This window comes from Monodelphis domestica, chromosome 3 (assembly GCF_027887165.1).
Source record: "Monodelphis domestica isolate mMonDom1 chromosome 3, mMonDom1.pri, whole genome shotgun sequence".
Taxonomy (NCBI): domain Eukaryota; kingdom Metazoa; phylum Chordata; class Mammalia; order Didelphimorphia; family Didelphidae; genus Monodelphis; species Monodelphis domestica.
Window position 1 is genome coordinate 45,608,291 of NC_077229.1, and position 27,500 is coordinate 45,635,790.

At 45.5% G+C, this 27,500-nt stretch overlaps 1 protein-coding gene across 1 annotated transcript in view; it reads right to left on the reverse strand.

Moving 5' to 3' along the window:
• KDM2B (lysine demethylase 2B) overlaps window positions 1-27,500 on the reverse strand; it is a 134,396-nt gene that overhangs the window by 84,863 nt on the left and 22,033 nt on the right. Inside the window, 2 exon segments of the mRNA XM_056821794.1 lie at window positions 11,883-11,989; window positions 13,318-13,496. Coding sequence (XP_056677772.1) covers window positions 11,883-11,989; window positions 13,318-13,496 — 286 coding nt within the window.

The following is a 27,500-nucleotide window of genomic DNA, read 5'->3' on the forward strand; positions in this document are numbered from 1 at the left end:
GTTTGAAAAAGTCAAAACAGAACACTGGGGAATTTAAATGATCAAGTTTGATCCCAGAAAAAAAAAAAGCTGGGAAAAATGCACCTCTTTCCCCTCTTGACAGAGGTGGGGACCTATGGCTGTAGTAGAGGGCATATACTGTAATCCGCTGCCGATGTGCTGATTGCCTTTGCAGAAAGTCTTTTTCTGTCTTTGTTATAAGACAGAGCTCATTCCTCATAAGGTTCAGAGATAAAGATCTGAAGACTGAATATGAAGATTGAAGGAACAGAAAGTCAATAAAAATATTTTTAAATGAGTTCAAGTTCTTATTCTATATGAATTCCCAACCTTGACCTCTTAGGATTCTAAGATTTGGGGGCAGCTAGTAGGATACATCCCAGCTGTGTGACCCTGGGCAAGTCACTTCACCCCCATTGCCTAGCCTTTACTGCTCTTCTGCCTTAGAACCAATACATAGTATTACTTCTAAGATAGAAGGTAAAGGTTTAAAGAAAGGAGAAGAGAAGAGAAGAGAAGAGAAGAGAAGAGAAGAGAAGAGAAGAGAAGAGAAGAGAAGAGAAGAGAAGAGAAGAGAAGAGAAGAGAAGAGAAGAGAAGAGAAGAGAAGAGAAGAGAAGAGAAGAGAAGAGAGAGAAGAGAAGAGAAGAGAAGAGAAGAAGAGAAGATCCTAAGACTTGGCTCAAATGCCATCTCCTATGGGAAGGTTTTTTTTTTTTTCCTGCCCCTATTAATGGTTAAGAAGGAATTCTCCACCCTTCTATCCCATCTCAGATTGTCACAGATATTTATGTATGGCCAATTATATTTCTTCCCAAGAAAATATGTAAAGTCCTGCATAGTAGGGACTGTTTTGTTTGTTTCTCCACTCAAGGCAGCAACCAGGCAACTCACTGGATAAAGCCACTGATCTTCCCAAATTCAGAACTCAGCCCAAATCCCAGCCTCAGACACTTACTAGCTGTGTGACCCTGAGCAAGTCTCTTAATTCTATTGACCTCAATTTCCTTTTCTGTAAAATGAACTAGAGAAGGAAAAGGCAAACCAGTCTCTTTACCAATGGGGTCCCAAAGACTCAAACACAACTAAAACCGAAATGAGTTACCACCACCAATTGTAACAAGATTGGAATAAGTAGCCTGTGACATTGGAAAAGTACCTTCTTTTCTTTTTAAACCCTCACCTTCCATCTTGGAATCAATACTAGTATTGGCTCCAAGCCAGAAGAGTGGTAAGGGCTAGGCAATGGAGGTTAAATGCCCAGGGTCACACAACTGGGAAGTGTCTGAGGCTAAATTTGAACCCAGGACCTCCCACCTCTGAGCCCGGCTCTCAAACCACTGAGCAACCCAGCTGCCCCCAGTCACTTCTTTTCTCTGACCTCATCTGGTCCATCATCCAGTCTTCAACTCTTTCTTTTGTCATCTCAGGACCCCATTACACTCTTAAAATGATTGAGGAGCCCTCAAAGAGTATTCACAAATCTTGATATTTACTATATTTGCCATTAAAATGTCTTCACATTCTTGGGAGGACAGTTCTGACCTTGTGGTCCTCCTGAGGACTGCAAGCCTAGACCGTCTCCAAAGAGGCTTTCCAGGTCTGTATCCTAGGTTCCTCTCTTTTGTCCCTAATCCTGTGGTTTGGGGGGCTTCCCCACTAATCCTGAGCCTGACTGGGAACTCCCTACTTCAAAGAAAAGTGCTGGAGGGGGTGGGGGGCAGCTGGGTAGCTCAGTGGATTGAGTCAGGCCCAGAGATGGGAGGTCCTGGGCTCAAATGTGGCCTCAGACACTTCCTAGCTGTGTGACCCTGGGCAAGTCACTTGACCACCATTGCCTAGCCCTTACCACTCTTCTGCCTTGGAACCAATATACAGTACTGATTCTAAGCCGGAAGGTGAGGGTCTAATAACCCAAAAAAAAAATTGCCAGAAGGGGAGGATGACATAAAATAATTAAAAAGGGCCTCTGTGGACATCCTCCTTATTTTAGGAGGGAGGAAACTGAGGACCGCTGAAGGGAAAGGATTTTGCCCAAGGTCATGGGGTGGGTAGGAGAAGAGGTGTTCTTCCACTACCCTGGCCATAACAGCCCCTAATGGGGGCTTCTGCTCCTAGGCGATCGGTTTGATTCTGCTCAGCCTCCAGCTCCAAGGACACCCCAATTTCAGCAAGGACTTAACTTGCCACCTTGGGGGCAAAGGAGACCCCTCCGCCCTCACTCTCTGTAGGTTCTCCTTAGCACCGCTAGGGGGCAAAGGGACTAGCAGCTCTCCAGGATGGATTCAGGAACCAAACAGTACTTTCTTATTCTGACTCCCCCATCCTTTGGCCCCCAGCTTGGATGTCCAGCCTTCCAGAAGCTCTCATTGACCAAAGGCACAGAGGGAGGCGCCGACACCCTCTGTGGGGCAGGCAAGACACTTGTATTGTGGTCCACACTCCACAAACCTCCCCAGGCCTTTCATTTTTCATTTGGTTCTGGAGGTCTCAGTTTCCCCATCTGGAAAATGGGGGCAACAACTCCTGCCCTTTGTAGCCCAAAGGGCTATGAAAAAAACACTCTTCTTTTGGGAGGACACAATGGAGGTAAAAACGCTTGGAGCTAACAAGAGCCAGAGGAGGGGGAAGGTTGGGTCCTAGAGGACAAAGTCTACTTTCCCTTCTGTCTTTATCCTGGGAGCACAGGTTAAGGGTTGGGACAGAAGATAACAGTTTAAAAAGAAATTAAAAAGTTACCTGGGGACACTAGGTTAAGTGACTTGTCCAGGGTAACCAAGACATATGATGTCAGAGGAACTCCAGATTGGCCCTCCATAGTAGATCACCTCAATAATGGGGGCAGCTATGTGGCTCAATGAATAAAGCACCAAGCCTGGCATCAGGAAGACTCATCTTCCCGAGTTCAAACAATGTGACTGGACAAACCACTTCACCCTGTTTGCCTCAGTTTCCTCAACTATAAAATGAGCTGGAGGTCTCACTAGCAGTGTGACCCTGAACAAATCACTTCACCCTGTCTGACTCGGTTTCCTCATTTGTCAAATGAGCTGGAGAAGGAAAGGGCAAACCACTCCAGTACCTTTGCCCAGCGTGACCCCAATGGGGTCACGAAGAGTCAGACACAACTGAAAAATAACTCAACAACACAAGGATGCCTGTGATAGGGATGTGGGTAAGAACTGGCATGGTGAAGCAGAGTCCAAAAACAATTCAAACCCCACGTGAGGCACACACTGATTAAGTGATTCTAGACAAATCACTGAGCCTCAGTCTGCCCCTCAGAAAAATGGGGATCACGACACTAACACTACTGATCTCACAGGATTCTTACATTCTACGTGTTATCCCCATTTTGTTGTTAGTGTTGTTCGGTTGTTTCCATCCTGTCTGACTCTCCGGGACCCCATTTGGGGTTTTCCAACAGAAATACTGAAGTGGTTGGTCACATCCTTCTCCAGCTCATCTGACAGATGAGGAAATGGAGGCAGACAGGGAGAAGTGACTTGCCCAGGGACACACAGCTAGTTTGCCATTTCCTCCTCCAGTTCATTTGACAGATGAGGAAATGGAGGCAGATAGGGGTAAATGACTTGCCCAGGGTCACACAACTGATGAGATCTACAGTTCATTTTATGGATGAAGAAATAGATGGGTGACACAGCGCTAAGTGTCTGAAGCTAAATTCAAACTCAGGAAAATGGATTTTCCTGATGTCAAGCCTGACACTTTACCCACTTTGCTGCCCATTTTACAGATAAGGAAACTGATCTGTCCAAGACTAGGCAGGATTCAAATCCAAGTCCCTCCTGACTCAAGCCCAGCAGTACCCCTAAGGTGGTGAGGGAAGTACCAGCACAGAGGCAACTCGCCTAATCCCAAAGAAAAGAAATGCCAGGTAGAGCAGGTCCAAAGTCTCACCTCCAACTCCTCACTTCCCTGACTTCCTTCAGGACTGAAACATCACCTTCTCTAGGATGCCTCCCCTATCCCCTCCCTCTGGGTTATTTATACAGATTGATAAAAATCCTTCTCCAAAGGATGAGTCACCCTCTGGGCCAAGCAACTTCAGGTTCAGGGAAGACCCTGGTCAAGTCACTTAACCAATCAATGTCCCAGACAAATCTCTGATGTTATTCGAACTACCCACAGCCACGTCCCCCTCACTTGGCGTTTCCCCTCTATCAGGGAAATCAGAGGTCTGGCTAAAAAATAAAACAGAACCACCTACTATGCGCCAGGCACACTGTGAATTATGCCAGCTTCTGGCTTTTCTTGGGCTTTTTGCTTCATAAATGATGTCTCAGTTCCCCGACACTTTCTATGTGGGAATATATTCTGAGGGAGAGGAGAGGTGAATGGAGGGCAATAGGAGGAAGTCAAGAGAAGAGGGGAGTCCTTTCAAAGCTCTTCTGTTCAGCCATTAAGCAGCATCTTCCTCCGACCTCAATTCCTCCTCCCCCAGCATCCCCGCCCGCCCGCCCACGAAATATCCGTATTAAAATTCCACCCTGCGAAGATCCAGTCGCCAAAATTAGACAAGAGCCACAGGGGTGATGATGACTCAGGGCCCCGAAAACCCTAAACTTTGACTTCTCTGTCTAGTGCAAGGACTAAGCGCCTCCCAAGGAAGTAGCTGAGGCTACATTTGAAGCCAGGTCTTCCCGCGTCCAGATCTGGCACCCTATCTGCCCCTGAGCACGCCCCTTTTAACATGTACTAAGCATTTTTCACAGCATAACCAAGGGAGATGAGGAGGAGTTTGTGTATTCTGCCCATTTCACAGATGACACAACTGAGGTTCTGGGCTGCTCCGTTCCTTGCCCAATACACACAGGTAGTAAGTAGCTGAGCCAGGAGCTCAAAGCAACTCAAGGGCCAGCTTTCTTTCTATAGGAAGGCACTGCCTTTGCCCGGGAGCTACAGAAGAAATCTCAGAAGCCATCCAGCTAAATGCACCTCCCTCGTTTCATTTATTATTTCAAGGAATCAGCGGACACTGGGAGGAGGAATTCCCTAAGCAGAAATTCTTTGGGACCAGGATCTTAGGATTCCCCAAGTTGCAATGGCCATAGACACCCTCTGATCAAATCCCAATCTGTCCAGAGCTTACAGAGCATCTTCAGGTTTGCAAAACGCTTTATAATGGTTCCTCACAACCACCCGGGGCAGAATATGGGCTACTATCATCATCCCCATTTTACAGATAAGGAAACTGAGGTGAAAGGAAGTTTAATGACTTGGGGCAAGCGGTGGAGGTTTTCTGACTTCCTCATTGCCCAAATTCATCCTCATGGAGAGGGGAACCCACAATCCCAAAGGCTCTGCTTGGACAGCAATGCTAGTTTTATGCAAAAGAAATGGGAGTAACATAATTAAAGAACCCAGTCAGAGTCGGTACCAGAAAGAACCCAGGACCTCTGACTCACTCCAGGATTTTTTAATTTTGTAAAATCCTCACCTTCCATTTTAGAATCAAGACTGGGTATGGTTCTAGAGTGGTAAGGGCTAGGCAATGGGGGCTTAGTGAGTCACCCAGTCACACAGTCAGGAAGTATCTAAGGCCAGATTTGAACCTAGAACTTCCCATCTCTCCATCCACTGAGCCACCAACTACCCCCTACCCTATTATATTACTAAAGGCAGAAACTACATGGGACGAAACAATAACTCTGAAGGCAAAAGCCCTATCCTGTGAACCTTACTATCCAGGACCTTGGCCAAGTCCAGTGAAGACCTGGGACCTCAGTTTCTTGATCTGTAAAATGGGAGGGTTGGATTGAACGGCTTCTGAGGTCGATGGTCCAATGATGTGGGCTTAAGTAGGAGCTTGGGCAATATTGCTGAGCTCCCTGGGATTTCCACCATCTTATCTGAAAAAAATGAGGGGGCTGGACCAGATGCCCTCAGAAGACGTCTCCTCCCACTACCTGTCTCTGATCTCAGACCTAAGAAAGCTGCCATTCGGCAAGGACTCATGCAGAATTTGGAACGGTTCCTTTTGGGGGCAGAGGGAATAAACAAAACCTACTGGGTTCCTCCCTCTTCTCTCTCTCCATTTTTCTTCCTTATCCACACAGCTAGAAAGATCTAGCCAGCGTATCGAGGTTCTAGAGAATTCTTGGGTGGTTTTAGTGGTGCCGACACCAGGAGTAAACCCACATTAAGAGATGGTTCAAGGCACTTCCTGTCAAGAGAAAAGTAGCTGTGAAGGCTGGAGTCTATTCTCTGGTACTCCCCGGCTCTGTGATCCAGATTGTGCCTCAGTCTGCTGGTCTGGAAAATGGGAGGAATCAATCCAGGGGCCAGATGGAAAGAAAGAGCATCAGGAACAGCCACTACAGAGCAGTTCTGATGGGCAGTCCAAGAGCCCCACGTGAAGTATAGGCTCTTTGGGGTCATCCCTTCCCAAGAAAATCACAGGAAAAGCCTCAGGAGAACATTACAAAAGCAGCAGGTTTCTGACTGCAGAGGCAGGGAGCTCAGCATACTATGAAAACACCGAGTAGATCTGGCTGGAGAACACAGAAGGTCAGGGCTGGGAGGGGGCTTAGAACAGGGAATGTCAGAGCTGGGAGGAACCTTAGAACAGAGAATGTCAGAACTGGGAGGGAGCTTAGAACTGAGAATGTCAGGCCTGGGAGGGAGCTTAGAACTGAGAATGTCAGGACTGAGAGGGAGCTTAGAACTGAGAATGTCAGGACTGGGAGGGAGCTTAGAACTGAGAATGTCAGGGCTGGGAAGGAGCTTAGAACAGGAAGTGTCAGAGCTGGGAGGAACCTTAGAACAGAGAATGTCAGAACTGGGAGGGAGCTTAGAACTGAGAATGTCAGGACTGGGAGGGAGCTTAGAACAGGGAGTGTCAGAGCTGGGAGGAACCTTAGAACAGAGAATGTCAGAACTGGGAGGGAGCTTAGAACTGAGAATGTCAGGCCTGGGAGGGAGCTTAGAACTGAGAATGTCAGGACTGAGAGGGAGCTTAGAACTGAGAATGTCAGGACTGGGAGGGAGCTTAGAACTGAGAATGTCAGGGCTGGGAAGGAGCTTAGAACAGGAAGTGTCAGAGCTGGGAGGAACCTTAGAACAAAGAATGTCAGAACTGGGAGGGAGCTTAGAACTGAGAATGTCAGGACTGGGAGGGAGCTTAGAACTGAGAATGTCAGGACTGAGAGGGAGCTTAGAACTGAGAATGTCAGGACTGGGAAGGAGCTTAGAACAGGAAGTGTCAGAGCTGGGAGGAACCTTAGAACAGAGAATGTCAGAACTGGGAGGGAGCTTAGAACTGAGAATGTCAGGACTGGGAGGGAGCTTAGAACTGAGAATGTCAGGACTGAGAGGGAGCTTAGAACTGAGAATGTCAGGACTGGGAGGGAGCTTAGAACAGGGAGTGTCAGAGCTGGGAGAGAATTTAGAACAGGGAATGTCATGGGAAGGGCAGGGGGAGGGGAGGGAGGAATAGAATATGATTTTTACAACTAAGGAATAATGTTTGAAATTGACCAAATAACATTTTTTTAAAAAGCCAGAGAATGTCAGAGCTGGAAGAATTATTAGAACAGGGAATGTCAGAGCTGGGATGGGTCTTAGAACAGGGAGTGTCAGAGCCAGGAGGGAGCATAGAACTGAGAATGTCAGGACTGGGAGGGGTAGGACTGGGAGTGTCAGATCTGGAAGGGGCTTAGAACAAGGAATGTCAGAGCTGTGAGAGTTCTTAGAACAGGTAATGTCAGGACTTGGAGGGGGCTTAGAACAGAGAGTGTCAGAGCCAGGAGGGAGCTTAGAACTGAGAATGTCAGGACTAGGAAGGGGCTTAGAACAGAGAGTATTCGAGCCAGAAAAGAGCTTAGAACTGGAAATGGCAGGACTAGGGAGTGGGAGAGAGGAGAGGCTTAGAATATGGAATGTCAGGGCTTGAGGGGGAAGGGTAGAATAGGGAATGTTGAAGCTGGAAGGAGCTTAGAACAGGGAATTTCAGAGCTGGGAGAGTTCTTAGAACAGGGAGTGTCAGAGCTGGGAAAGGCTATAGAACAGGGAATGACAGAGCTGGAAGGGGACTTAAAAGTGGGAATATCAGAAAGACAAACATACTATTAAAGTAAACAACACAGAAAGGTTTTGAGAAATCCGAATGCAATGAATCAACCTCCTCGGGTGGACAGTGAAGGACACGTGCCTCCAGCTCAGTAGAGAGGTGGTGAGCTATGGGTACAAAATGAGGCAAACAATGTCAAAGAGGCACAATCCATAGGTCTGTCTCTTAATTCTACTTCTCTGTTAAAAAGTAGATCTCAGCTGGAGGGGGGCAGGGGAGGACATTGAAAATTAAAAGCCATCATTTTAAAAAGCATCAATAAAATATTTTAAATAAGATGTTAGAATTCGAAGGGAGCTTAGAACACCAAGTACCAGAGTGGGGGACGACGGGTCCTCCCGAACTCAGAATTCCAGAACAGGGAGAAGCCTCAGAGCATAGAGGAGTGTCACAGGTAAGAGGAACCTGACAAGATGACGGGTCACCCCTGAAAAGTATCTTAGAACACAGGTCAAAGCTAGGAGGGATGTCCTCTACACAAGCACCACGAGAAGTGTTGGCGATGGAAACGGAGGACCTAGACCCGAGTTTGAATCTCAGCTCTGCCTTCTGGCCTGAATGATTTCGAGCAAGTCACTGAACCTCAGTTTTCTTTCTTATAAAATGAGGGGTTTGCACCAGTTGCCATCTAAGGTCTCCAGCTCTTAATTTGGGGTAGGAAGGGGGAAGAAGAGAATAAATATGTAGCAAGCTAAAGCATTTTTTCAAATATTATCTAATTCTATTCTCACAATAACCCTGTGAAGTGGGTTGCTATTGTTCCCCCCATTTTACAGTTGAGGAAACTGAGGCTAAGTGACTTTCCCAGGGTCACTGTGTTAGTATCTGACACCATATTGAACCGTGGCCTTCCTGACTCCAGGTCCAGAGCTCAGTTGCCTCATGAGATGATACTAGTAAAAAATAAAATAAGATAAATATCTGTAAAGACCTCAGCACAGTTCCTGGTCCACTGTAGGCAAAATATAAATGCTAATGATGACAATGCCAATGCCAGTGCCGATGATGATGACTGTCAGCTGGAAGACGGTCTAAATTCCCTCACTTGACAAAGAATCGAGGCCGGAGAAATCTTGCCTGAATTCCCCTGCCTTCGTGTCTGTCCCCTGTGTACTCTGGATCCTCAAAGAAGACGTTTCTGACTCTTTCCCTCCTCCTCCTGGATCCTGGCTTTCTTGGCCTCCTCTAAATCCCAGCTAAAAATCTCACCGTCTGTAAGAAACCTTTCCTGACCGCCCTTATTGCCAGGGTCTTCTCCCAGATAGTCCCTTCAATTTATCCAAGCCCTATCTTGTTTCCACCTAGCTGTTTGCATATTATCGCCCACAGGAGATCAAGTTCCTGGAGAGCAGAGACTGGAGCCTTTGTTTTCCTGGTCTTTGTTCACCGTGTTCAACCCAGTGCCTGGCACACAAAAAATATGACCCCTAAATGTTTACTGACTTGTATCTGTGGCAACCCAGAGCAGTAAATAAGAGTTCCAGGGCTAAACTCAGAGGAAGACCGGAGTTCAAATCCAGCCTCAGAAATGCACTAGCTTGTGGGACCTTGGGCAAGTCATTTCACTTCTGTCTCAGTTTCTTGATCTGTCAAATGGGAAAAATAATAGCCCCTGCCTGCCAGGAGTGTTGCAAAAAACAAATGAGTTATCTGTACTTGGCACATAGTAAGTGCTACATATTTAAAAAACATTAATATTTTAATAACTATTAATTAAGTCATTTAATTAATTAAATATTAGATTATATGCATGTGATAAAATTAATTAATTAAAATGATTGGTAATAAATAAATAAAATTTTAAAATATTTAAAAAAACAAAACTTACCTTCTGTCTTACTATCAATTCTAAGACAAAGGAGCGGCAAGAGTCAGGCTTTAAGTGACTTGCCCAGGGTCATCCAAACGGGAAGTGTAGGAAGCCAGACTGAAATCCAGGTCCTCCCGACTCCAAGCCTGGCGCTTTTTATCCACTGCACTCCCTAGCTGCCTCCATTCTAGCATTTTATTATTTATGAACAAGACCCTAAACAATTCCCCCAGAAGTCCCCAGTCTTGAACCTACATTTATTACAGGACATCAACATTCTTTCTGAGCGAACAAGTGGACTCATTCCAAGGTGACAATTGTGTTTCTATTATGATTCAAGTACCCATAAGGCACTCCCCTGGCCACCAGCTGGAGCTTGGAAATCTATCTGCCCTACAACACAATAGGCAAATTAGAACAGAATGAGCTCGGTTAGGCTTGTGTGTAAACCCCATTTGACAAATTCGAGGACAACAGCGAAACAAGAGAGCACCGTTCATTGCTCTTGAAAAGAATCCCCTTCTAAAGCCTTTTCGGAGTAAAGTGAAGACCGTTTTCTGGAAGCGGAGTCCCGATTCCTCTTATTTTTCTGTTGTGTGAGCCAAGGTTTGCAAGGAGCTGGCTTTGCCCAATATGGGGCTCGCCTGGCTAGAGAGAGACTGGTAGAGGGTGGCGTTTGGATAAAGCGATTCAGACTATCATTGCTTTTAAAATCTCAGCTTGGATGGGGATGCTCAAGCCGTGAGAAAAGGAAATGTTTGGGGGGCAGCTGGGTAGCTCAGTGGATTAAGAGCCAGTCCTAGAGACGGGAGGTCCTAGGTTCAAATCTGGCCTCAGCCACTTCCTAGCTGTGTGACCCTGGGCAAGTCACTTGACCCCCATTGCCTAGCCCTTACCACTCTTCTGCCTTGGAGCCAATACACAGTATTGACTCCAAGACGGAAGGTAAGGGTTTAAAAAAAAAAAAAGAAAAGGAAATGTTTGGTCCAAGGTGATTGCCAATGGGAGAAGCCAATGGAATCTCTTATATGAGCCTTTTCTCAGTGGCCCGATCTTGGGCTCCTGCTTTGGCCCCATCATGAAGCCTTGGATCAAAGGGGAAGAAAAAAAGGAAAATAAAAAAGCAACTAAAGAGGAGGGAGACAGGCCCCCTACACTCAAGTTCCCCACGATCAAACTTCCTTCATGTATTCATTGACAGCTGAGTTTTAATGGTTTCTGAGCCTGTGGGACTGACTTTTCTAGGGGGAAAAATGTGTTATTAATTGACGGAGAGCAAAGGCTATTCTACGCACTCTAAGGATGGAGAAAGAGAGGCCAGGAAAAGACCAAGGGCCCTTACCTGAGTTGTGGCCATCAGGAGGACGGTGATGGTGTCCCTCTGAGAAAGTTACCCAGTTCCCACAGCTAATACATTGCTGAAGCATTTGATTCCAAGTACGGCAACCTACCCACTAAGATATGCAGTTCTGGTAAGCTCCTTGAGGGTAGGAGCTCTGTCACCTCATATATACATTGAGTGGCATACAGCAGGTGCTTAATAATGTTTGCTAGATTGCAAGGATGCATAGCCCAAGTGTGCCCTGCCTATTTAAGATCAAGGTTCGGTGGTTTGGGGACACTTGGGAGAATCCCCAAGGAAAAGAAGAAAAACAATTCAAAGTGTCACCTAAGGGGCTAGACCAAAATAATGGGAAGCCCCTCTCCACTCCTCAGCCCTCCCTTTAAGTTGGGTTCATCGGGAGAGTACCCTTAATCCTTCTTGCTGTTCATTTCTGAATCCTGTTGTTTTGAGGCGGTTTTTAAAGATTGGTTTGGAAGGATTTTCAGAGCAGCTTAGGCTTTTGCCGTGGCAAAGCCGCCATCTTGGTTTGGCCCCTCTCAGCCCTCCCTTTAAACTGGGCAGCTATATCCATGCCCACACCACCCACCCAGCCCCCGAACTGTGTGACCCTCTACCCCCAACCCTGAATGGCCTTACTTCTTAACCTTGGGGTACTTCATCTCTGCAATGAGATTGGTAGACTCCGTCTGCTTCTCTTTCAAGTGCTGGGGCCACATGTTGTCTACCCAGTCCACCAAGTCGATCTGAAAGCCACACAACCGTGTACCTGTCAGGGCAGCTGCCCATGGCTTGGCTCAGCCTGGCCTGGAGGCTCCATCCATCCTTCCCTCTCTGCCAATAACTCTAAAGACTCTCTACTCTCATCTCCCTCTCTTGGAATCCCAAGCTTCTCTTACGGCTTGGTTCAGCTACCAGCTTCTACAGGATGGCTCATTCCTCCACAAGTTATCCTGTACATGCTATTTTATCTCTCCTCCCTCTCCCCTTCTTTAGAATAGAACAAATATTCCTTTAGGAGCACCTGGCACACAATAGGCACTTAATAGACTATAGTGGGATTAAATTGCTGTGGTTGAATTAGATGGACTTTATTGATTTGGATTGGGTTGGGTTTTCTTGGGTCAAAGTGAATGGTTGGGTTATGGTGAACTGGGCTGAGTTGTCTTAGACTAGAACAAATTGGGTTGAACTGGGTCAAACTGATTGGGTTGGGTTATGGTGAACTGGGTTGAGTTGTCTTAGAGTAGGACAGATTGGGCTGAACTGGGTCAAACTGATTGGGTTGGGTTATGGTGAACTGGGTTGAGTTGTCTTAGAGTAGGACAGATTGGGCTGAACTGGGTCAAACTGATTGGGTTGGGTTATGGTGAACTGGGTTGAGTTGTCTTAGAGTAGGACAGATTGGGCTGAACTGGGTCAAACTGAATGGTTGGGTTATGGTGAACTGGGTTGAGTTGTCTTAAGAGTAGAACAGATTGGGTTGAACTGGGTCAAACTGATTGGGTTGAATTATAATGAATTGAATTGGACTGAGTTGAATTGGACCTTGGGCCTAGATGCCACGGACCGTGGTGTCCAAGAAGAGGTATGGAGAGATTCTATAATATCTCATCTGCTTTATCTAAACCCCAGTCTTCAGCAATGTCCAATTCCAGACTGAACCACCTTGCCTCTTCCCCAGGTGAGCCCCTAGAGCCAGGATCTAGTCACAGTATTACTATCATCATCCTTGCCTACTCCCTGGTATATTCCTCTAATCTCAATGCAATACTGAAAAGGCAGCATGGAGCTATGGAATAAGAGCAATGGATTGGACGGGGAGGGTCCTAAGTTCACATTCCACCTGGGTCACCTTTAATGAGTCACTAACCCTTTGTGGGTATTAGTTTTCTCATCCGGGCAATGAAGGGAGTGGGACAGACTAGACGATCTCTAAGGTCTCTTCCGGCTCTGTTTCCCTGGCTTATGACAAAGTCCACCCAGATCCCACCATCCACAGGGTCCAGGGCCAAGGAGAGTTGAGATAGATAGGCATCCCTGGGGAAGGGAGGGAGAGATCAATGGGCTTTACCACATTGGGCCGCTTGACCAGGTTCTCCAGCTTGGTGTGGCTGAATTCAAGGCTGATGACGTTGTACAACTTCTCTCGCTGGGTCTCGGGCATCTCATAGTAGCGCACAAACTGGGACATACTCATCTCCGTGCCCTTCTGGCTGTTGACATCCATCACATCCACCAGTCTCCGACTCCCTGGCGGCAGAACCCACACACAGGCACCCCCCAGTTGACTCAGGACTCAGAAATAGAAATCTTCCCCAACCCTGCCACATCCATCCATCCATCCACTAGGCTGTGAACAGGGGCAGCCTTTTCTGCTTCTTTGTAAGCCCACCATAGCACAGTACTTGGCAGCTAGTCAGAACCTGATCGATACATCTTGACCAAGTGACCTAGAGGGGAGCCCCACGGCCCCCACAAGTCGACAGAGACAGGAGATCTGGGTTCAAAAGATGTAACATGATTAGGGTCAGAGAACATAGGATCAAAGCCTGCTTTGGAAGCTTACTATCTCTAAGGAGTCAAACTGCATTACTAGCTATGGAGTCACGGAAGCTGGGTTCAAATCCCACCTCTAACACCTTGGGAAAGTCATGATCTCACTCTGCACATTTTGCTCATTTATAAGATCAGACTGGATGGTCTCAAAGGTTCCTGCTTCCATGTCCTATCTCTTCTCCCTCTCCCCCATCTTGACAGCATAATGGAAATACCTTTAAAAGCACCTGGGACACAGTAGGCACTTGATGGATAACTGGATTGGATTGGCTTGGATTGAGTTGAGCTGATCTGAATTGGGTCAAGTTGTCTTAGACTAGAATGGGATTGGGTTGAACTGGGTCAAATTCAATTGGGTTGCTTTATAGTGAATTGGGCTGAGTTGACTCGAATTGGACCTCGGGCCCTAGATGTGTGGACTGGGGGCTCCAAGGAGAAGTATGGAAAGGTTCCATGGGATGATTAAAGTCCTCAGTTTCCTCATCTATAAAATGGGAGATAACACCACTTTCCTCATCAAGGAACATGATAGAAATGTGAAAAATGGCAGCACTCTGACCAATCATCATCTCTCTCTGTAGAGGACTAAAGGCAAAATACCTCTGGGCAGAGAGGTGAGGGTCTACCGGTGCAGAATATGCATTATTAGAAATGACCGCTATCTTGACTTTGTGTACCTTGTGGCAAGGGACAATTGGCAGGATGAGAACCACTGGTATGTGATTTCCATGTAAAAAAAAAAAAGGAATTAATATAATACACTTAAAAAAAAAAAAGCTTTTACGCACTGCAGAAGGCCAATTGAGAGATCACAGATTCCCTACGTCCAACGCCATGGCCGAGGGCCCCTATCAGAAAGCTGTAATGCCAGCTTTGGAGTTAAGAAGGCTGGAGTTCCAAGGCCTCTAGCACATGAGCCACGAGACCCTGGGCAAGTCACTTACTTAACATCTCTCTGTCAAATGGGGATGATAAGGACATAGGGTCTACCTCATAGCCTCAAATGTGTGAAGCATTTTGTGCCCATTCCCTTTTTTTTCCTTTGTTACAAGAGATGCTCTGGAGGGGGAGGGACATACTGAGAAATGTTGGTGATCTAAATACCAAAGATGACAAGTTTACACAAAGTTTTATGAAATGGCAGTTAATATCATTAGAGGAAAGAAGAGAAGGCTGGACGGTCCCCGGCTGACTGCCTGTTTGTCATCTGGGTTCTCCAGAGCCAAGAAATGTAATTTCTTTTTCTTTGGGGAGAAGAAATCCACCAGAGGGCATCACTGAACCAGTTCTCAGCCTACAGAGCTCCAAATCCTGAAGAAAAAACTTGCTCCCATAATCCATTCACAATTCACCCTCCGCACCAAGCCAGCCACCCCCTGGAGTCCTCACCGCCACACTCTCCAGGTCCCATCAGGGCCTTCTTCCACTCTAAATCGATTTCACCAGGGACAGCGGGGAAACTGACAACCCACAGGCTTTGGATTCTCTCTCCTCCCCAGCTACTTGGGCAAGCTTTCCTTCTTTATACCCTCCCTCCTTTCCCTCCAGTCTCCTCCTCTCAGCCTGCCTGTTTCTCTCGCTCAAGGGGCTTGGGACAAAGAACTCTGGCCCGGGAGCCAGGAAGTCAGGAGACGAGAACTGGCTTTTCCAGCTCACTAGTCCTGTGCCTTTGAACAAGTCTTTTCCATTCTCTTGTGTCTCATTTTCCCCATCTGTAAATTCACCATAAGAAACCCTTCTCCAGGCACCCCACAGGATGGTGGTGAGGGGATGCTACCATATCTATCTAAGATCCAAAGAAAAAGAGGATTAGGGGCAGCTACATGATTCAATGGACTGAGAGCCAGGCTTAGAGACGGGAGGTCCTGGGTTCAAATCTGGCCTCAGACACTTCCTGGTTGTGTGACCCTGGGCCAGTCACTCAATCCTCATTGCCTAGCCCTTACCACTCTCCTGCCTTGGAACCAATACACAGTATTGATTCTAAGATGGAGGGTAAATATTTAAAGAAAAAGAAGGAAGGGAGGGAGGAGGGAGAAAGGAAAAGAAGGAAGAAGAAAGGAAGGAAGGAAGGAAGGAAGGAAGGAAGGAAGGAAGGAAGGAAGGAAGGAAGGAAGGAAGGAAGGAAGGAAGGAAGGAAGGAAGGAAGGAAGGAAGGAAGGAAGGAAGGAAGGAAGGAAGGAAGGAAGGAAGGAAGGAAGGAGGGAAGGAGGGAGGGAGGGAGGAGAAGGAAGGAGGGAGAGAAGAAAGAAAGCAAGAAAGCAAGCAAGAAAGCAAGCAAGAAAGAAAGAAAGAAAGAAAGAAAGAAAGAAAGAAAGAAAGAAAGAAAGAAAGAAAGAAAGAAAGAAAGAAAGAAAGAGAGGGGGGAGGGAGGGAGGAAGAGAAAGAAAAAAAAGAAATTGGGGATAGAGGTAGTTAGGTGACACCATGCAGAGAGCACTGGACCAGGAGTCAGAGAGCTGAATTCAAATTTGCCCCAGATACTTCCTAGCTGTGTGACCCTGAGCAAGCTACTGTACCTTTCCATGCCTCAGTTTCTTCATCTATAAAATGGAAATAGCTATCATCCAGTACCTAACTCCCAGGACTATTATGAGGGTCAAAAATGAGATAATATTTGTAAAGCACTCAGAAGAGTGCCTGGCACATTGTAGGTGCTAAATAAATGTTAACTTTTTTTTTCCCCATTAACTGAATTTTGAAATTTTTTCAGTGGCCCTTGGTGTTATATGTTTCCCTCCTGCTTTTTAAAAAAATTTTTGTAACCCTTACCTTATAGTTGATAGCATCAGTTCCAAGGCAGAACAGTAAAGGCAATTGGGGTTAAATGACTTGCTCAGGGTCACACAGCTAAGAAGTAACTGAGGCCACATTTGAACTCAGGACCTCTTCATCCCAGGACTGGCTCTCGATCCACTGAGCCACCCAGCTGCCCCTTTCCTCCTGTTTCTACAGTGCCAGTAGCAGAGGATACTGGGAATCACACGGGTTTTAGGTCTTCACCAATCTCCAATTTGGAGATCGAAAACGAATTCTAAAACCCCAATGTCCAAAACTAGCCACACTGCTGGAGGAGCTAAGTCAGATGAATTGCTGACATCTTTTCTCTAAAAGAAAGGAAATGGCAGCTAAATGGAAGGATGCATTCGGAGTATCACTGAAAAGCAACAGAGAGCCCATGGGAGTGATGGGAGCAGAGCAAGCAGAGATGGGATCCCAGAATGGCCACTTAACAGCCTGCATGACATTAGGCCAGTCACATCACCAAGGAGGGGCTCAGACTCGAAAGACCCGGAGGTCCTCTGAGGTCCCTGAGCATCTGCTCCATCACGATGCCTTACACTGGAGAAGGAACATAAAGGAGGTTGTGTCATGGCAGTGTTTAGATTTGGCAATCTGAATACCGCCCAGACTCCAAAGATGGATCTGAGACAGAAGGAAAAGCCCCTCCGAACACCGAGAGGCTCCCACATCTTTTCCATGGTTGCCGAAAAGGAGGCATGGAGGAGGTTCCCATGGTTTGGGGGATGGCTGAACAAACTGCATTATGGGACTAAAATGTGATATTATTGCACCAGAAAATCCAGAAACCCTTGGGAAGATCTGTATGAGCTGATGAAAAGTACAGAAAGCAGAAGAATAAGCACAGTAACTGCTATTAGTCATGAGAAGTGGTGTCCATAGGCAGCTAAGTGGTGCCACAGGGCAAGGAGCACTGGGTGTGCAGTTAGGAAGATCTCAGTTCAGATTTGACCTCAGAAACTAGCTGTGTGACCCTGGGCAAGTCCCTTCCCCCTGTTTGCCTCAGTTTCCTCATCTGTAAAAGGGATCGGAGAAGGAAATGGCAACGTAGCTATCTATAATGACCCTGGACAAATCTCTCGACCTTGTTGACCTGTTTCCTCATCTGACAAATGAGCTGGAGAAGGAAATGGCAAGCTAGCTGTGTGACCCTGGGCAACTTCCTTCACCCTATTTGCCTCAGTTTCCTCATCTGTAAAAGGGATTGGAGAAAGAAATGGCAACCTAGCTATCTATAATGACCCTGGACAAGTCACTCGATCTTGTTGACCTGTTTCTTCAACTGACAAATGAACTGGAGAAGGAAATGGCAAGCTAGCTGTGTGACCCTAGGCAAGTCCCTTCACCCTGTTTGCCTCAGTTTCCTCATCTGTCAAATGAGCTGGAGAAGGAAATGGCAACCTGCTACAGGATTTCTGACAAGAAAACCCCCAATATGGGGGTCACAAAGAGTCAGAGACAGCAGAATTACAAGTGATGTCAGACTCAAAGAGAAATGGCTTAGTATACTGACTTAGAAAACCACAAACTCACATTACCTATGTGAGACGGCATTTTCATTTTCTCCGTTTTCCTTCTCCTTCACCTCTCAGCAGTCTTTTCCTCTTGAAAACCTGTTCCGCCCTTGGTTTTCCTCCCATTTATCTGAGGTCTTCCCAGTCTCGTCTGCTGGGCCCTCTTCCCTCTTTTTTTATTATTTATTTCTTAAAACTCATTAGTGTATATTAGTTCCAAGGCAGAAGAGCAGTAAGATAAGGGTTTTTTAAAAATAATAATAAATGTGTATTGATTATTTATTCCTAGACATTTCCCACTCACACCATAATCCCCTGCAAGACCACTCAGAGTTGCTGTGGCCCAAAAGCTTTACCGGCTCTGAAGTAAATGTCAGCAATGTCAGAAAAGAGAAACCTAACTCCAAAAGATGGCAACAGCCTATCATAATACACATTATTGATTTGAAGCTGAAGGTAAGGGTTTAAAAAAATTTTTTAACCATGTGGAATAGGAGCAGTTAGGTGGCTCAGTGGATGGAGAGCCAGGGCTAGAGATGGGAGGTCCTGGGTTCAAATTTGGCCTCCAATACTTCCTAGCTGAGTGACCCTGGACAAGTCACTTAACCCTCATTGCCAAGCCCTTATTGCTCTTCTGCCTTGAAACCAATGCACAGACTTGCCCAGGGTCACACAGCTAGGAAGTGTCTTAGTCCAGATTTGAACCTAGGACTTCTGGACTCTAAGCCTAGCTTTCAATCCACTGAACCGCCACCCAGCTTCCCCCTTAACAAACATTTATTAATCACTTATTACATGCCAGGCAGAACAGTTTCAGCCTCATTAAGTCTGAAAGATTTCTCCTGTACCCATCCCATCTTCCAGGCAGCCCCCCCACCACCACCAACCCTTCAAGTGATCATGGAGCTGGTCAGATAAACAAGTTATATCATAAAGATTCGACCTTGGGGGTAGCTGGGTTGCTCAGTGATCAGAGAGCCAGGCCTGGAGCCAGGAGAACCTGGGTTCAAATCTGGCCTCAGATACTGCCTAGCTGTGTGACCCTGGGCAAGTCACTTTATCCAACTGCCAAAACCATACTGCTCTTCTGCCTTTGAACTGGTCCTAAGGCAGAAGGTAGGGGTTGCAAAAGAAAAAAAGGTTCTACCCTGTGCCACCTAACTGTCCAAGGCTTATATAAATGTCAGCTATTATTATTATTTAACCTTTTTTAGCCTCGGTTTCCTCATCTGGAAAATGGAAGTAATAATAACACCTCCTTCTCAGGTTGTAAGGCTCAAATGGGGTAACACCCAAAAACTTTAAGCAGATTTATGGATAAATGTTAGATATTGTTCTTACTGTTCCCCTCGCCCCAAGTCCTAATGTTAATCAGCATCATCCTTCATGGTCCTGCTGCCATCATTCTCCCTATCAAATCAGTTGCCAAGTTTTGTCTATTAAATCCACTGACATTTCCAGCATCCTTCTGACTAGTTCATCATCTCTTCCTTTGACTTTGGGGGAAACTGAGGGAAGCTGGGATCACATGCCATCAAATGTCAGTCTCATCTGGACCGTAAGGGGACAAAGTAACTGATGCCCGTCATTCCCCAAAAGCTCATGGGAGCGTTACTGAGTCATCTACCCATCGGGGCCAGCCCAGTCCACTGAGGAGAGCCCTCGAGGCAAAGCTAGGCTCTCTCACCCAAGCTAGGTCTGCCGGGCCATTCATCACCCAGAAAGAGTCCTCCACCCTCAGCCCAGGAAGGGAGTGAATTCTCTGAAAGTGGCTTAACATCCCACATTCCAGCAGAAGCCAAGGCTCGAGGAGCAAAGGGGAGGGGAGGAGAGGAGAGGAGCAGGAGGCACCCGCCCGAGACTGTATTAGGAGCTGGCAGCATGTGGGGATGATGATTTACAGGGATGCTCTGCGCTAAGAATAGCCACACTATTCTGAGCTCCAAGGAGATTCTGGACCGGCCACAGCTCTCCAGGTGTCCTGAAAGGCCTGACCTGACCAAGACGGGGAGGGAGGAGCATGTTCTGGCCACAAGCAGAGGGGGCAGAGCCAAAATCAGTGAGCTCAGGACAATGGACATCAAATGAATACAAAATGGCGGGGCAGCTGGGTGGCTCAGTAGAATAAGAGCCAGGGCCCAGAGACTAGAGGTCCTAGGTTCAAATCTGGCCTCAGGTACGTCCTAGATGTATGGCCCTGAGCAAGTCACTTGAACCCCATTGTCTTACAAAAAAAATTGGTGGCCATATCTTGGTGATAGAGAACTGGGCCTACAAGTCTTTGAATGACTTCAGTTCAAATCCCACCCCTGATACTTAAGACTTACCAAAGGGGATGAGTCAAAGAAATAACAGGGATCTGAGCAAATACAGAACTAACACCGCACTTCTTTACGTTCTATTCCAATGTTTAGCACATTCTCTGGCAATTAGAAGAGACTTAATAAATGGTTAGTGACTATTTATTTCTCTGTATACAAACATGGTATCCCCATCAAGAGAATATTATAATGTTTAAGAGCAGCTAGGTGGCTCAGTGGATTGAGAACTATACCTGGAGATAGGAAGTCCTGGATTCAAATCTGATCTCAAATACTTCCTGGCTATATGACCCTGGGCAAGTCACTTAACCCTCCATTGCCTAACCTTTGCCAGTCTTCTACCTTGGAATCAATATATAGAATTGATTCTAAGATAGAAGCTAAGGGTTTAGAAAAGAAAAAGAAATTGGGGAATGAGGCAGCTGGGCAGCACAGTGAATAGAATGCGGAACGTGGAGTCAGAGAGTCTAGTATTTCATAACTATGTGACCCTGAGCAAGTCACTTAACCTTCATTGCCTAGCCCCTATCACTCTTCTGCCTTGGAACACACAGAAAAAAAGAGAATATTAGTTCTTGGAGGCCTGTTTCATTTTTGTCTCTGTATGCCCCAGGAACTAGCCTAAGACATACAATAATCATAATAAATAATAATAATGAAAACAATAATAATATCTAGCATTTATATACTCCTTTAAGGTTTGCAAAGTATTTTACAAATATGTTCTCATCTGACCCCCACAAGAGCTTTGCCAAGTAGGTGCTGTTATTATCGCCATTTTCCAGATAAAGAAATCAAGGCAAGGAGTGGCTAAATAACTTGCCTAGGAGTCACACAAGGAATAAGTATCTGAAGTTAGATCTGCACTCAGATCTCCCTGACTTCAACTCTGACTGCCTAAGAATACTATAGATCTGTTTTGGTGAACCTATGGCACATGTGCCAGAAGGGGCTGCTCCCCTCCCCTTCTCCACCAACCTGAGGATATTTCTCCCATCACCCACCACTCTGCCCAGCAGCCTAACGGGAGTGCTTCCTCCCTCTGGAAGTCTGGAGTAAGGGGGAGGCTCACATGCAGCATGACGGTTACAGTTTGGGTAGTCAGTTTCTAAAAGGTTTGCAATCACTGATATAAATGCTTAATAATAAATGCTTGTTGGAACTTGGTACCAAAAAAGAGACTGAGAAGCCTCCTGAGGGGCAGCTAGGTGGCACAGTGGATAGAGTGTGTCTGCCTGAATTCAGGGAGACACATCCTCCAAAGTTCAAACCTGGCTTTAAGACATTTACTTGCTGTGTGACCCTTGGCAAGTTACTTAATCCTGTCTGGAGAGGGAGAGAGAGAGAGAGGGAAAGAGGGAGAGAGAGGGGGAAGGGAGGAAGAGAAAGAGAGAGAGTCATAGACAGAGACAGACAGACAGACAGACAGAGACGGCTCCTGTTTTTTGCAGGAGAACTACAGGAGTGACAACTACATACTTGCTCCAAAAAATGGATACTTTTGCTGAACTGTTTTTTCCCTCCTTTCTTTACTTTCTAAAAGGGAGAAAATGGAGACACTGAAAAATGTAGGAAATATAAAAGAAAAACAGATATAAATAAAAACTTTATTTTCAAAACTCAAATGCTTGTTGTAACCAATCAACAAGCATTTTAAAATACATTTTTATTTACTGTATCAAATATTTCCCAAACACATCCTTTTAAACCCTTACTTTCTGTCTTAGTAATGTAAAAAATGGAGATTTGAATCCAGGACTTCAATCCCCAGGAGTCCTTGCTCACTTCCCAGAATGCTTTGTAACCTCGCCTGGGCGGAGAGAAAGATGGGGTATTTAACCTGGCTGTAAAGGCTATTAGCTATCTTCTCTGCCTGTCTCCGCTGGCAAACAGACGAGTCTCATGATGTGAGTGAAATTTGGGTGGGCCTCATGGCCCACCTAGCACGTGCTTCTCTTGCTTGTATTTTCTTTAACCCTTGACCTTTAATAAACCTCATAAAAATAACACTCCTTGCAGAGAGAAACTAATTTCTACCTGCCTCAGTTTCCCCCCCAAATTTTAATCTTAACAGTTATTACTCTACTCAGCAGCAAGAACTAGAAAGAGAAATCCCATTCAAAATCACCTTAGACAAAATAAAATACCTAGGAATCTACCTCCCAAGACAAACACAGGAACTATATGAACACAACTACAAAACACTCGCCACCCAACTAAAACTAGACTTGAACAAATGGAAAAACATTAACTGCTCATGGATAGGACGAGCCAATATAATAAAAATGACCATCCTACCCAAACTTATTTATCTATTTAGTGCCATACCCATTGAACTACCAAAATACTTCTTCACTGATTTAGAAAAAACCATAACAAAGTTCATTTGGAAGAACAAAAGATCAAGGATATCCAGGGAAATAATGAAAAAAAACACATATGATGGGGGCCTTGCAGTCCCTGACCTAAAACTATATTACAAAGCAGCAGTCATCAAAACAATTTGGTACTGGCTAAGAGACAGAAAGGAGTATCAGTGGAATAGACTGGGGGAAAGCGACCTCAGCAAGACAGTATACAATAAACCCAAAGATCCCAGCTTTTGGGACAAAAATCCACTATTCGATAAAAACTGCTGGGAAAATTGGAAGACAGTGTGGGAGAGACTAGGCTTAGATCAACACCTCACACCCTACACCAAGATAAATTCAAAATGGGTGAGTGACTTAAACATAAAGAAGGAAACCATAAGTAAATTGGGTAAACACAGAATAGTATACATGTCAGACCTTTGGGAGGGGAAAGGCTTTAAAACCAAGCAAGACATAGAAAGAGTCACAAAATGTAAAATAAATAATTTTGACTACATCAAACTAAAAAGCTTTTGTACAAACAAAACCAATATAACTAAAATCAGAAGGGAAACAACAAATTGGGAAAAAATCTTCATAGAAACCTCTGACAAAGGTTTAATTACTCAAATTTATAAAGAGCTAAATCAATTGTACAAAAAATCAAGCCATTCTCCAATTGACAAATGGGCAAGGGACATGGATAGGCAGTTCTCAGATAAAGAAATCAAAACTATTAACAAGCACATGAAAAAGTGTCCTAAATCTCTTATAATCAGAGAGATGCAAATCAAAACAACTCTGAGGTATCACCTCACACCTAGCAGATTGGCTAACATGACAGCAAAGGAAAGTAATGAATGCTGGAGGGGATGTGGCAAAGTAGGGTTAATTCATTGCTGGTGGAGTTGTGAATTGATCCAACCATTCTGGAGGGCAATTTGGAACTATGCCCAAAGGGCGACAAAAGAATATCTACCCTTTGACCCAGCCATAGCACTGCTGGGTCTGTACCCCAAAGAGATAATGGACACAAAGACTTGTACAAAAATATTCATAGCTGCGCTCTTTGTGGTGGCCCAAAACTGGAAAACGAGGGGATGCCCTTCAATTGGGGAATGGCTGAGCAAATTGTGGTATATGTTGGTGATGGAGTACTATTGTGCTAAAAGGAATAATAAAGTGGAGAAGTTCCATGGAGACTGGAACAACCTCCAGGAAGTGATGCAGAGCGAGAGGAGCAGAAACAGGAGAACATTGTACACAGAGACTAATACACTGTGGTATCATCGAACGTAATGGACTTCTCCATTGGTGGTGGTGTAATGTCCCTGAACAACTTGCAGGGATCCAGGAGAAAAAAACACTATTCATAAGCAAAGGATAAACTATGGGAGTGGAAACACCGAGAAAAAGCAACTGCCTGAATACAGCGGTTGAGGGGACATGACAGAGGAGAGACTCTAAATGAACACTCTAATGCAAATACTATCAACAAAGCAATGGGTTCAAATCAAGAAAACATCTAATGCCCAGTGGACTTACGCGTCGGCTATGCGGGGTGGGGGGAAGAAAAGAAAATGATCTATGTCTTTAACGAATAATGCTTGGAAATGATCAAATAAAATATATTTTTAAAAAAACAGTTATTACTCTAGGAAAGACGGGTAAGAGCTAGGCAATGGGGGTTAAGTGACTTGCCCAGGGTCACACAGTTAGGAAGTGTCAGAGACCAAATTTGATCAGAGGACTTATTTCCAAGCCTGGCTCTCTATCCACTGAGCCACCAAGCTGCCCCTTGGCCAAGTGATTTTTAAATTTGAAGGTAGAACCTAGGGGTGTCGTGAGGATAAAAATGAGATAATATTTATAAAGTGTCTGGCACACAGTAGGTGCTATATAAATTCCAGCTAGTATTAGAAGGGATATTCATTCCCTTTTGGGGTCAACCAAGAGCTCAGGCTGCCCCTGCTCTCCCAACTCCAATTATTCCCACCCCCTCAGGAATCTGCACCAAGTTTCCCTCTAGGTTCATGGTCAAATGGCTGGCCAGGTTTGAAGCAGGGAGTGTGGCCCATCAGGTATGTCCCTGGCTCGCTCAATTCAGTGAGGGGACTGGGGGAGTCCGGGCGCCCGTGAACAACTGTCAGGGGGTATTTCATAAGCTCGCTACTTCTAGTTCAGGTCCTCAGGCTTAGGAAGGAAAGACAGGAAGGAAATCTCAGAAGCCTCTTTGGCCAACCAAGTCTCGGGTTTTCCACACGTGCGAACCTCCTTTGCCTTCACAGGATTCTGTCCATTTTCAATCAGTCAATCACAAAAGAGGCAAAAAACAGTCCCTGCCCTCAAGAAACTTAAAGTCTAAAGGGGGAGAAAGCAGACAACTATATAGAGGTAAAATCTAGACTGGAGAAACAGGGAATAATAAGCAGAGAAGGGACTGGAGGAAAAAGAGGGGAGGCAGGTGGCTCAGTGGATAGAGCACCAGGTCTGGAATTAGAAGGTCCTGGGTTCAAATCTGGTCCCAGATACATCCTAGCTGTGTGACCCCTGGCAAGTCATTTACCCTTGATTCCTAGCCGTTGTGGCTCTTCTGTCTTGGAACTAGAACTAAGACAGAAGATAAGGGTTTTAAGAAGGAGGGTGACAGGGCAGCTGGATAATTCAGTGGATTGAGAGCCAGGCCTAGAGATGGGAGGTCCTGGGTTCAAATCTGGCCTCAGACACTTCCCAGCTGTGTGACCCTGGGCAAGTCATTTAACCCCCATTGCCTAGCCCTTACCCTTCTGTCCTAGAGTAATTACTAAGACATAAAGTAAGGGTTTAAAGGGATGAAATTGGGAAATATTTGATACAGGAAATAAAAATGTATACATGATATTGATTCCAAGGTAGAAGGCGGGGGTTTTAAAAAGGTGGCAGCTCAAATTGTTTGCCAGCTCCAGGAATGGGGAAGGAAGGGAAGGAAGAAGGAAATTTGGATAATGTAGCTTCAGAAAACTTATGAGGAAGTTTGTTATTATAAAAATAAATTATCTTTATATTTTAAAAAAAGGTGGGGAGGGGGCTTCCTGTAGAAGGAAGGATTTTAGCTGGATTTGAAGGAAGCCAGGGAAGTTTGTAGTCAAACACACAGTGAATTTGGACTCAGATCTGTGTTCCAATCCTGGTTCTAAAACTCACCAGCTATATAGAAATCACTCTACAAATGTAAAATGCAGATAAATAAGACCCCAGAGCCATAGATTTAGCACTAGAAAGATCTTAGAGGCTGTCGCTCCTTCAGTTTACAAATGAGGAAACTGAGGCCCCTAGAAGTTGGAGGACATGCAAGAAATGCCCCTTCCAGGCTCCCCTGCTGACCATGTTCTTGACTGACTTCCTAGACTCCCCAGCTGCTTCTTCCCCTTGGAACTCCCCAGAGAGCCTGGAGCCCCCTCACCCAGGAAAATCCTTTCACCTTGAAATGGACCATCACAAGGCCAACCCCTTTCTCCCAGCAGTGAGTTCCTCCCGGAGTCTGACATTTGGAGATGGCCTGGACCCAGGCCAGGCTGCCTTCATTCTCCTCCCAGGCCTGTTCCTGATTTCCTGGACTTCAGAAATTCAAGGCCCCCAAACCAGTCCTTCCTGGACTGCCTAGATTTTCAATTCCCTTTTGTGTGTATGCTCTCTTCCCATTAGAATATAAGCTCCTTGAGGGCAAGGACTGCCTTTCTTTTTACTTGTATTTATTTAGCACAGTTCCTGGCATATAGAAAAGCTTAATAAATCTTCCCTCCCCCTCTTCCTCCCATTTTTTTTCTTTCTCACCCTAACCTTCCTTCTAGTCTTCCTTTCCTTCCATCCTTTCTACATTCTTTCCCTTCTTCTATTCTTCTTTTTTTTTTTAACCCTTACGTTCCATCTTGGATTCAATACTGTGTATTGGTTCTAAAGCAGAAGAGCAGTAAGGATTAGGCAATGGGAGTGAAGTGACTTGCCCAGGGTCACACAGCTGGGAAGTGTCTGAGGCAAGATTTGAACCTAGGACCTCCCATCTCCAGGCCTGGCTCTCAATCCAAATGCCCCCCCCTTCCAGTCTTTCCATTCTTCTCTTCCTCGTTTTTCTTCCCTCCAGGCTTCTCTCCTTTCCATTCTTCCCTCTCTTCCTATCTTCTGTTTTTTACTTCTTCCTTTCACTCTTCCCTACCTTTCTTCCTTTCTCTTTTCTTTCCTTCCTTCCATCTTGAACTACCAATATCTGGCAGGGAGAAGAGCTCCAGTCTTCTGACTCCCAGCCTGGCCTTGTCTCCACTAAGTGCTACGCTATGCCTCAAATATATTATTAGAATAATTAAAGACACAATTGTACTCCAGATTCATGATTTCACTGGTGATGGGGATTTCTGGTGAGGAAATTCCCTGAACTCTTCCTGTAGTTCACAGCCTTTTCTGCGTCTTAGAGTCTATCTGAGTCTCCTCTCTAAGAAGTAAAGTGACTACCCCGAGTCATACAACCTGTGCTTACTTGTTAAAGGTAGGACTAGTGGATGGGGCACCAAGCCTAGAGATGGATTAGCCTCTTCTGGCTTTGTGACCCTGGGCAAGTCATTTAACCCCCTTTGTCTAGCCCTTGCCTTTCTGTCTGAGAATTGTAACTAGGACAGAAAGTAAGGGGTTAAAAAAGAATAATGGTAAGACTTGAATCCAACTTGTTCTGACCCTGAA